General features: G+C 45.0%; 1 protein-coding gene across 1 annotated transcript in view; it reads right to left on the bottom strand.

Moving 5' to 3' along the window:
* Nucleotides 1–12500, bottom strand: part of itga1 (integrin, alpha 1) — a 117635-nt gene that overhangs the window by 20790 nt on the left and 84345 nt on the right. The window contains exons 16-17 of the mRNA XM_063210160.1: nucleotides 7890–8056; nucleotides 4897–5036 (exon numbers count right to left, since the gene is read on the bottom strand). Of these exons, the coding sequence (XP_063066230.1) occupies nucleotides 4897–5036; nucleotides 7890–8056 (307 nt within the window). The remainder of the gene's footprint in view (nucleotides 1–4896; nucleotides 5037–7889; nucleotides 8057–12500) is intronic.

Genomic DNA, 12500 nt, shown 5'->3' with positions numbered 1-12500 from the left:
TTGGCACTTTAAATGTCTTCAGGTACACTGTACGGTAATGTGCACTGTTGTGCTAGTGGAACCCTCTAATAATCTTTGAAAAGATTTGCCTGATAGTACTACAATACTATGACATTACACAGCTTCCTTAGTAATACATCACAACTTGGTCATTGCCATTCTGGTAACAACACATTGATAACAAGAGCAATGTCTCAAGAGTTTAAACTCCTTTCCTGAATGAGACTGAATGGGTTCTGAACAAAAAAAGCCACTTCAGAACATTGGAACATTGCTTAGCTTTCCCATGCTCAGAGCGTCTCAAGTTTCACGTCTGCTATTGCATCACCAAGCTTGTATCAATTTCAGCAAGTTTCCTGTAACCTGGGTCTGTTTAGGAAGTATGAATGACTTCACATCTATTCATCAGCAAAACTCCCGTGGTGGGTCAATGCTGTCAGCACAAACAGTAGAACTAGGCTCAAGTGTGTTTTACAGTAAGAAAGGAAGGGATTTCAGCATTAACTGACATAGACATTGAGCAATGATGTGAATGTGGGTATTTGGAGACATTGTTGCCAGGTTTAAGGGGGAAACGTGGTTGATTTACAGACGTGTTGGAAGGAAAACTCAGAGTCACTGTAACATGAAAGATTGATAACCCTTAATTTAATAAACCAGCTTGCCAACATCTGACAGGGTAGGGTGAAGAGGTTATTGCACAACAGCTTTAGCACGCTTCGCACTGTACACTATTTTGTCACTTTTCTGACTACTTTTAACTTCATCAGGCTTTTCATGTCAAGCTCTACTTCACTACTTATATTTCTCTTAATATAACTCTCTGTCTCTCGTTCCCTCCCTTGTCCGTATGTCTATCTCTCTCCTTCTTTCTCTCCTCCTCTCTCCATCTTTTTCTCTCACTCTCTCCCTCCCCCCATCTCCATCTCTCTCTCTCTCACCATTTCTCCCTCTCTGTAGCTCTCTCTCTCTCATTCTCTTCCCCGACTTCTCTCTCCTTCTTTTCAACTCCATCTCTCTTTCTATGTTTCTCCCAGCCCCCCTACCCTCCCCTCCCTCTCATGGGAAACATGTGTTAGCCATCCTGTTCTCAGAGCCAGTGCTGGGTCACTGGGGGATATCTCCAGCTGCAGTCTCTCCATGCCTTCACCATTCATACACACTACAGAGACGTCCGTCGGTAGGGGCAATTACAACTGTTAGGGTAAAGGCATTCTCTCATTGCTTTGATCCCAAATGACTCTGGTTTCCATTACTGTCCAAGGACCCCCATCACCATTGCGAACTGTTTTGGGAATCTAGCCTTAGTATTTCGGCTGGGCCAATTCTCAGCTCTCTGAGATATTTGGAAGGTCAACAAAAATTGATTTTAAATAAATGAAATGACAGTGGTTTAGGGTCTGCGATAGCTCAGTTAAGTGGGAGTTTATGGGCCAGTACAGTTGGGATGGACGTGAACAAACCGGCCTTATCGCAGTTTTCCATTTGCAGTTGCCTTCAAAGGTTAAGAACATTTCAAGATGGAGATCGCTGTCCTTTTAAAGAAAAAGGAAAACACTTAGCCATCAACGTAGATGATAGCTGGAGAGATAACTTTGCTCTGGAGGCAATGGCATGGCGAGCCAAACATGGATGCACATGTGCCCAATACAGTAGCCTTAACCCAAGCATCGTGTTTTTTTCTGCTGCATAGCTTTCATCAACCATAAAGGGCAACAACAAAGATGCACAGCCTATTTAGAGTCAAAACGTACCGTTTAACCCTGCTACTGTTACAGTTAGAAATGTGCTGCGGTAGATTATGTTTCTGAAAGCCTTTCCAGCCTCATGTCTACTATTAAATATCCACAAAAAAATAGATTTTTTCGAAACGTTTTTCACTTTTTTGCTACAGGCACTACCCAAGACTCCCCTGTGACAGGTTAGGTACCAATGGTCCAAAGTTTGCAGTTGAGTTAAAACATTGGTATTGTACGTACGTAAAAGTTTTGCGGATCTCTCCTGATGTGCCTACACTTTTCTCTGTCTAGTCTTCCTACTGAAGTTCTTTGAACATAGACAGTCTTTGTCTTGCATCTAGCCTTTTCAAAGTCTGCAAAGCAACTCAACATACACTCCAAGAAAAGCGTGATGTGTGCTATGACCAAACCTACACAAAAAATCGTTACGTAGCCTCTTACTTGCTGAAAATACTGAACTACATCATAACAACATTGCTATGACAGTACCGAGAGCCGTAAGTAAAAGATTAAGACATAGCCATTACAATTTTGGTGACAGTAAGGTTATAACATAGGCTCTGCGCTAAGGCTTTAATATTTGTGAAGACACAGCCCCTCTTCTAAGAGTTTCTAAGCATCTGCAGCCTGCAGGTACTGTTTGGCACGCACATCCTAGATACTGATGGTCTGGACTGGAAAAGGAAGCCCCTAGCCTTGACACAGAGCGACTGTGCTACACTGAGGCCAGCTGAATGCAGACAGAGCATAGAAAGCTAATGGCAGTATTTAGCCATGTGAGTCTTCTCACGCCAGTAGCTTATTCATCATCTTCTTTCCCTGTGCCCCCAAGATATCGGCCATTGGAAATAAGATAATTGGCCCATTATCCTATATAGAATGCTAGCATCTGGGTGTGACCTCAAGGCTTTATTGTTCGTCGGAGAGGGCAACAGACAGCACGAGTGGCCTTGAGACAAAGCATGCCCTTCTCTTATCGCGGCTCGGTGCAGTGTCAAGATCCAACTGTTTTCGATTCTCATTTACTTATTTATTTATTTAGAATCATTTAGTGTGAGTGTGGATTGTCTCCAGGCATTTTACACTCACACACAGTTCAAGGCGGAGTTCATGCCGACAAAGAGCTAAATCACAGCCATGTTCATTCCTCAGGAGCGAAAAAAAAACCACACTCAGCCAAACAGTGGCAAGGCAAACTGGTTTTGCTTAACAGGAAGAGAAAATAAAGCCTTGGCCATAACCTGGGCCTCTTTCCTGAGGTCACCAAGGGGAGAGAAATAAGATGACGAAAAGCAGAAAAGGAGACGCAGGGGAAAGGGGACAGAGAGTAGGGGACATGTGACATGCATTTAGGTACGGTAGATCCCAAGAATGAATATGGAACAAGGTTCGAGAACTGCAACTGATCACGACACACTGTTTTGTACTTTATGTACACTTTTGTACTTGAGTGTTACCACCAAAAAAGGTTTAGTGCCAGAAAAACTTCCTAAATCCCCAGCAAAAGGGATTTTAGAGTTAGTTGGCATTGGCTGAGCCTTGAGGAAGATCATTAGATTGAAAGCTTGGCCATTGAAAGAAGAAAAAAAAGGATTTAAGACATTTTTCTTTCATAGTTTTCGCTTTTGTTTGGCACCTTTTAACCATGAGTGCGGTCTAAGTTAGTTAGCATTGGCAAAACTTCACACCTGGAAACCGCATTGGCCACATCACTATTCACTGTGAAGTCTGCCAGCCTTTGAGGGGCCCTTTGGTCCCTTGGGGGCCCCAAGTCATTACCTGTGTTTACTCTGTGTTGCTCTGTGTTTACTTCCTTAATTTCCTTTGGGATCAATAAAGTTACTCTGCAGTGCTGTTAGCTTGTTTATGTCCAGTTTTTCAAAAGTCGAGTTGCATAAAAGTGTCTGCTAGATGTAATCTATTGTGATTTCATGTAATACACGGTAATGTGCTGAAATGGGTTCCTGTAGACACGCTGCAATCTACTCTATATTTATTAGAGATGCACCGGTTCCGGATCCGGAAAAGGCAGGATAATAGGGTTTTTCACAGGATCCGGATCCGGCAGGATCTTAAGCAGTGGATCCGGTATCCGGCAGTTACATAAAAATCAGGATCTGGTGCATGTCTAGTTTTCACATAGCCTAGGCTTTTCAGTCAGTCTTTCACAACCCCAATCACTGCATGGAGTGAGAGCCCTTTGGAAGCGGCCGTTGAAGGCAGTTTGTCAGTAAGCCAATGAGTCTAACGTTGAGCCAACGTAATAAAAAGGGCCCACGTGTGCGAGTAGACTATGTGTTTCAACCCTTTCGTAGGATCCGGTATCCGGTTCCAGATCCGGCAGGATCTTAAGCAGTGGATCCGGTATCCGGCAGGATCCTAAAAATCAGGATCCGGTGCATCTCTAATATTTATACTCTGTGTTCTTCTACAATTTTGTTGCCATGTTTATGTCCTCCTTATACGTCACTTTGGAGGGAAGCCTTTGCTAAATAAACATGCTGCTGTGCCATTTCTATTTTCAAACGCCTTGTAGTGTAGTGTGCAGCTTTTTAACACTGCCGTGCTACATCACAAGGCATTACATTACACGTAGCTGACGCTTTAACCCAATATGACTTATAGTTACTTACAAGGTATTGCTTACAGTCCATGGATGAATGCAAGGTTACTGTAGTGCAGATGGCTTGCTGAAGGACATTTCACCTGATGAAGGTGTTGGTAAACGTGGGATTCGAACCTGCAACCCTCTAACTCAATGGGGTAGGGAGTTGGTCTTTAAGTTAGAGCAGGGGTGTCTAAAATTGTGCATGCATGCATTTCATAATCATAAAAATTTCACATACACTCTTTCCCATCACATTTATCTGTTAAATTGTGTCTGCACATCCTGTGATACAGCAAATTTCATGTTCAAATTGTGTTACGCTATACATTAATGGTGTATGTGGGCCAACTGTAATACACATTTGAAATGATCTCGTGGGCCAAATAAAATGGCTCCGCGGGCCAAATTTGGCCCCCGGGCCTGAGTTTGACATCCCTGAGTTAGAGGGTTGCAGTCGTGGCTCAATGGGGTAGGGAGTTGGACTCTGAGCCCCGACTGCCCAATGCGTCTTGTGAGGACCAGGGTGGGCCAGAGACATGATGTACTTGCCAGCAGGTAGAAGGTGTGCTCCCGGCAGGTGTCGTCCGAGGTGCTGATGTTGGTCTGTACGCTCCTTAGGTCCTTGGGATCGATGAACCTGGCTCGCGACGTGGCCCTCAGAGCGTCCAGCGTCAGCTTGTAACGGATCACTGCAAAACACCAGCTGCATGTGTTACTTAGCCAATTTAGAGACCAGTGTGCGCGTGCATGTGTGTGCACACGTGTGTGTGTTTGTGTGTGTGTGTGTGTGTGTGTGTGTGTGTGTGTGTGTGTGTGTGTGTGTGTGTGTGTGTATACGTGTGTGTGCGTGCGTCGTAAAACGTCTGAGATTCTCATTTGGTCTAAATGTCGTGCATACCAAACTTAAGCCAAAGTCAACATCACATGCATACACCCATACAGGGCCTGGAGAGCATGCGAAATACATTACATTTTGCAATGCTGGAAAGTGACACACGATGTACAGATGTAACATCTAATCTCTCAAACTTTACAACACCAAAATTATAACCAGCTGCCTCCAGACAACACCATTCACGTTAGACGAAAAACAGACACACAGGAATTTCTTTAATGGGATTTACCCAATATTTCCCAAGCAGTTAGTGATGTCAGTTTTGAACAAACTCCACAAAGCCACATGGATACATGTAGGCGTCCAAGAGAGCTCAATGACCATCTGACTTTAATTAAAATGTTGAAATGAAGAACGGTGACTGACTGACGTAAAGCTATCAATTATCACACATCCTGAGCACACTGCTGGGTCACAATTCAATTTTCCTAATCACTTGACCACACAGTATTACTTCATGAATATGTAGTGTTGTGTTATCCCTGATGTCACTTTCCCAAAGTGTGCAACCTACACAGTAAATCCAGCAGTGTTAATTTAACACTTAGAGAGTTGATTTGACATTTGGACTTGAATTAACTCTATAAGTGTTGAATTAACACCGCACCATTTACTGTGTATTGTGCTTTGGAGACACAACCACATACCCTTACCCTACATCTTTATATCTGTACTTGGAAATCCATTAAAGAAACTATTGGAAAAGAAAATCTCTTAGCCACCAATACCACAACCAGGCAAGCTAAGCGTGGACCTGACAAAGACTTGTAAGTTGACACGTTGTGCCGATATTTCAAAAAAGAAATCACTGCAAGGGAGCTTCTGCAGTGTGCAGATTTTTTTTTTTCCTTTCACGTGTTCATTTAGTGAAAGCTCAACAGGGAAACTCCAACTCCCATTATCATTGTGACACAGCACTCCACAGCACACAAAACAAAATTGCATTTATGCCTCACACGTGCAAGGGGGCAGCCCCCAATGGCGTCCGAAAGGGAGCAGTGCTCAGGCTACCTCAGTCATGGAGGAGGATGGGAGAGAGCACTGGTTAATTACTACCCCCACCAACCCAGCGGGTGAGGAGTTGAACCGGTGTCCTGTCTATATGAGCGACCCGTCGAGATGTGATACTTTTCGCTACTGAGTATGCGCACACATGCGCACACCCTCGCGGTGGTTTTCGCGGGTGATTGCCCATCGAATTGTGCGACCGCGGCAGTAGACCACTGGTTCGGAAATTGCATATCCGTATGGGTTAAGTAGCCTAAGGTTGGTTTGCCCACTGGTTAACAAATTGCATACTCTCGTATAGGTTAAGTAGCCTAAGGTTGGTTTGCTACAATAATAAGTAATGCACTGGTGGGGATGTTTTGAAAATATGATTCCGGTCATTAAAAGAGGTGTTGCCCATAAATTGACAGACATCTGGCAAAACAAAGCCACTACGCTATCTGCTATCTGGGAATCTCTAAACCGCGCTTGTTTATCCCAATTTCATATGGCTATGTTGCCTTGCGAGACAGGCCCACGTCGCATTGAAACCAAACCAACAGCAAATGGCTGCATTAAACAAGCCGTAGCCAGGCCCTGATCCCAAACACTTTCTCCAGTATTTGCGCAAACTCAACTCAGTCTCTTTCATATGGCACGTTTATTAACTTGCTCAAACGAGAGGCTCACGGTTTTTTAGTGGTCAGCAGCCGCACGTTCTTATTAAACTCCGCACGAACGATTGCACACCCCTGTCTGTGAAATACCGGTAAACAAAGTAGGCTAATGGTTGTTAAAATAGTCCTACGTGGACCGATTGAAACGTCTTCCACGGAAAACCAAGGTCGCTCATTTAGATGAGGCAGCGCAAACCGATAGAACACCACTATCGAGTAGGGCAACCGGTCGCTCATCTCGACGAGGCAACATATCTTGACAGAACACCGGCAACCCTTGGTCTACAAGTCTGACGCCCGAACCGCTACCCATGACTGCCCACTTACATTTACATGTATATCCTGCAATTGCTTTTTTAGAATGTGTGTGCACCTCACACTTTTTGATCTGGCTAGTCTGGCTAGTCTTGTGTCTCCTGTCTCTCTATAGCAATAGAGTAGCCTGGTCCTGACCATCCCATAATACTACCATTTCATTTCGTATTCATGGTCTGGAGGTTGTTTGATCTGACGCGATTGCAGGAAGCGGGAAGGACATTTTCGGGAAAATCAGGATAAGTTGTTGAACAAACATGTCTGACGTCTATCTTTGGCGATGTAGGACCGTTTAACAGACCTATTTGACAGAACATCCTACCGAAGGATAAAATTACAACGTAGGACCATTTGTCAGAACACCGGCCAAATCCTGCCGCTCAACATCGCTCCACAGAAAACAGGTACCAGATAGTGCAGAGCCAAGTCTCTTGGCGGAAGTACGTAGGATGGTGCGTGAGGCTAGCAATAGAGGCTGAAAGCTCATAAAATATGTTTCAAATCTCGTTATCACATAGCCCCATAATGCATGCCGTTCCACCAGTAGACCACTGTAATAGTCATTTAAAAGTCAACTACGATAGTACAACATTACTATGACATAACTCAGGGCCTTTAGTAACACTACAACTTATAATGCTGTGTCTTAACTTGGGTTAACCACTCACCGGCGATTGGGTTGGTCACCTTGTCGGATTTGACCTTGTAGGAGAAGCATGTCTTGATCTTCACGCAGACGCTGTGGTCGGGATGCGCCGCGCAGGACTGCTGCTGGATGTTGATTTTGGCAGGGTCAAAGGTCATGTTGGCATGGAGCTCAGCCACGTCCCGAGACCTGTACGTAAGACACAGACACACAGACACAGACACAGACACAGACACACACACACACACACACACACACACACACACACACACACACAACAACATCATCAATGTCGTCAGCGTCAACATCATCATCATCATCATCGTCGTCGTCAGCATCAGCATCATCATCGTCTGCTACACTGTACTCAGATATAACAAAGCAGACACACACACATAGACACAGATATTGTATGAAAAGAACACATATCTTCACAGAAATTGGAAATGAACACTACCATGTAGATGTCAAAGATCAAATACATAGACAACCAGCTTGAGCAATGAGGGAAGTTCAAGGATGTACTGACCCAAAACCAGATGCTTCTGTGACAAAATAATTCGAATCATAGCAGAGACACATCAGGGTGAATGTGCTAAAACGGACAGAACACAGCTTACTTTCAGACTCCCCATCCTACTGCCAAACCACATGGTGTCCCCCCTTATCTACACCATAAATCTACTTCGAAAGGCCAGGCGAAAAACAAAGCCTCTTAGCTGAAAAAAATAAAACATCCCAGTCCCTTACAAGTCTAGCCACCAGAGCTGAACCACTGCAGCAGGCACGCCAACAGGGGGACATAAACAGGTCCGTTGTCCCAGGCCCAGGTATAGGGGGATGGAACAGAATTAGAACTGCATTACATTGCATGTATTGAGAAAGGTGGCCCTTGCCGATGATTTCGCCCCAGACTGGCCAAAAGCTGACAGCAGCCCTCCCCGGCAGTACTGTACTCTTATGTCGGGGAGGTCAACGGTTTCCATCCTGAGCCACTGGTGTCCAGAGACATGCTACAGCACAGCTGTGGAATCGCACTGTCAAGAGGGTCCAGTGGTGCGGCAAGCTTTGGAATTAGGAAGGGAGTCACGATCTTTGCAGCAGACCGGCAGAGTGGGGCTGTTCTGTGGAGACCGAGGCTGCTTCATCTAGATGAGCTACTCACACTGACCTACAACGGCAAAGTGCAGTAACTACAGTACTGTACATAACACATATTTTGTCAAAATTGAGATTAGAGTGAAAAGGGTCTTCATTACACCTTCTTTATCTAGTGACAAAGCCTTAAGGCGTATTCATACTTGGCGTGACTGGCGCTAACCTCCTTCATACCTCACTCGCGACAATGGCGCGCGCCGTCACGTGACCCAAAATGACGTCACACGCCCCTGTCGCGGCTGGCGCGGCGCGAGTTCGTGCACCCCACATTTTTTGTAACTTGGCGTGCGCCACCAGCGACCATGCAGGTAGGCAGACCAAGCAGGAGTTGCGAAGAGAGGCTACAGCTACTGTAGGCTACTACAGAATGGATCCTGCATCATTTTGAGGATAATAAAATGTCCTAGAGAGATCTTCTCCCTTAAATGTTGTTCAGTGAAACAATTGTTTACTTTGTTCAGAAGCACGTTGTGTTCGTCGATCTATTTATAAATTCTGCAGTCAGAACAATGCTCTCACATGGTCTTAGAATGATCTGGCAATGTAGGCTACAACAAAATCTACGTTTCATTGTGGTAAGTCATAAGTCAGACGTTCAGTAGCATTACAGCAGTCGTATTTGGCTTTCTATTTTTATACATCTGTAGAACTCACGCTGCGAGTTTCTGCCATTTCTGCGACAGAATCTGCTGTTTCTCTCATGAACAGCAGAGGGCACACTTCCGAAAATGCAAGCAAAAGCCTGTAAATGGCGCTTTTGACTATGAATGGTCTGCCACATTTTAATGGTTCTCGCGCCAAATGCGCCAAAGTGCGCACGTGAAGTATGCAGAGCCCTTTATGGTCCAAATGGGTCCCGATTTAGAGATATTGCTATGTGAAATTTGCAGTAACATCAATATCCAACCTAATACCAGGCCTCAGTTTCAATGTAGGCATACTTACTGCACTTTGCCTTTTGTAGGGCAGTATAGGCTCCTAACAACTAAACTAAAACTAAACTCTAACCCTAACCCCCCGCCTCGGGGCCCTCAAACTACCACTGTAAGTTCTAGAGGCGCTAGTTGTTTTGTTTGCTGATGGGTGATAATGTGTAGATGCTTGATGTCCCTAATGTCTGAATGTATGCAACTGTGTTGTACATATTTAATCTCTCTTGTAATGTGTATTATGTGTATTTTGTGTATGTCTGTACTTTGCTCATTTCCTTCAGGACCAATAAACATACTGTACTCTACACTACTCTACTGTAGTATGTTGTAAAGACTTGGTAGCGCAGCACGATAAGTAGCTGATATCAACATAAAAAGGGGGCCGCAGAATGGGTCAGATCCCCGGAGGGTAGGTGTCAAGTTGTGGGCTGTGGGCCAAGCTGGGGCTGAGCCTGGGTCTGGCTGGCTCTACAGTGACCATGGGAGTTTCTCACACAGCGTCTGGACTGGCCATCCAGCGGGCTCTGCACCCTCGTGGGCCCCTATTTTTAGATTTTATTTTATTTTTTTACGTTTCTGAAAATAGGGGCCCACAAGGGTGCAGAGCCCACCGGTGAGTCAGTTCTGCGCCACTAATTATGAGGGGCCCCTTCAAGCCAGAAGTGCCCGGGCCCTATTTCTCCCCCAGCCCAGCCCTGTTTCTCACACAGTGTCTGGCTTGAGGGCCAGAGGTTATGGGGGTGGCTGGGTTTGTAGCCTACGGGACAGAAGAGACTATGGAGATTTTAGTAGACGCATTCTGTACCAAAGCCAGGGAATGTTTGTGTGGTCTGTCTCTTGGGGTTAAGTTTTACTGTGTGTGTGTGTGCGTGTGCGTGTGCGTGTGCGTGTGCGTGTGCGTGTGAGAGAGTACGTGCTCGCGTGCGTGCTTGCATGCATGAGTGAGTAAGTGCGTGTTCGTGCGTGCGTGCTTACGTAGGTCCCTATGCGCATGCCTGTGTGCCTGTGCATGCCTGTGTCTAGTAGTGTTTGTCTTTATGTACAGTTTGTGTGTGTGTGTGTGTGTGTGTGTGTGTGTGTGTGTGTGTGTGTGTGTGTGTGTGTGTGTCTTTGTGTATGTGTGTGTGTGTGTGTATTTGCATGCGTGGGCAACTCTGGCACAGTGCATTCTGACTCTATTTCTCCCTCTGGCTTTCTTTTACCCTCTCTAGAAGTCAACTACAGCCTCCACTTCCATATTTCAGCCTCTATATAGTAAGCCAAAGCATTGACACCCGTAGTGTCCTCAATTGGCCCTTTTTCGAACTCTCTGGGAAGTACCTTCCTCACTCATATTGTGTCTCGTCCACACAGGAAGCAATGCACTGCACTGCAGTTGCCATCTTCTGTTGCTGTGATGCTATGTTGTTGTTAGGTCATCGTTCCCCTGAGACGGGAAGCAGGGGGAGAGAGAAGAGAGAAGACCTCCCTCTGAACTTTGGAACAGAAACTTGGAACTTGGTCATATTGTGCAGGGTGGAAAAAATATTGTAAGTTGCCATCTTTTCTGATTCTCTATTATGAAGTCATATCATCCTCCAACAATGGAGAAAGGGGGGGGGGGGTACAGGCTCTGAATTTGTGAAAAGTAACTTCGTCATCAAGAATCAAGAGCTCAAGAATCAAGAGCTTTTTACTGCTATTGGCATATAAATTTGACAACAAAATTGCATTTTGGAGTACCGTACCCCGTACGTACTCCTGGGACACAGCGAAATAATATTGTTGTACAAGTTAGCATCCTCTCTGATTCTCTGCTATGAAGTCATATCATCCTCCAGCGATGAAGAATAAACTTATACTCATATTCTGCAGGCAGGAAATAATATTGCTGTAAGATGCCATCTTCTCTGATTCTCTGCTGGGGTTTTGGGGGTAGGGCGTGCCCAGTGGTGGCATATGGGGATTGTAGGTTGTACGAACATGACGTAATGCTAACCTGCAGGGATGAGCTGAGGGTTTTACAGTAGTGTACAGGGACTGTATTTTGGTGGCCTTAAAAAGGCACAGACACTTGGTCGGTCTGTGCAGACATAGAATAATAATGTTGCAAGTTGACATCTTCTGATTCACTGGGCAGGCTGATTGCCCACCTAGTATCTCTGATCAATTTCACTAGACTCTAGCGACTAGTTTAGGTATAGCAGACAGTTCCGAAAACCAGGAAGTATTATTTGGCAATTTTACAACCAATGAATAAAGGTGAAGCCAAGCCATGATGGCGACATCTATTCAGGTCCATTTGTGGTTCAGCAATTGCATGCAGTATGTCACAACCAAACTGCTGCCATTGGATAAACCAATAAATCAAAAAAGCATAAGCATAACAAAGAGCGAACCCGAATGCTTTGAGGCCAGACAGTTTTCTTAAAGTGGAAATTACTGTAAACCAGCTGATTCATCAAGATTCTGAGTCTCTTCTTTGAAGTCATGTGTAGTATCTCCCTTCAGAGGTGGAGACAGGGTTGGGGGGTTCAGGGCTTTCCGAGGGTGGGGTTGCGGTT

Source organism: Engraulis encrasicolus, chromosome 11 (genome assembly GCF_034702125.1).
Source record: "Engraulis encrasicolus isolate BLACKSEA-1 chromosome 11, IST_EnEncr_1.0, whole genome shotgun sequence".
Taxonomy (NCBI): domain Eukaryota; kingdom Metazoa; phylum Chordata; class Actinopteri; order Clupeiformes; family Engraulidae; genus Engraulis; species Engraulis encrasicolus.
The sequence above is the reverse complement of the archived record's forward strand: the minus strand, read 5'-3'. Positions and strand labels throughout refer to the sequence as shown.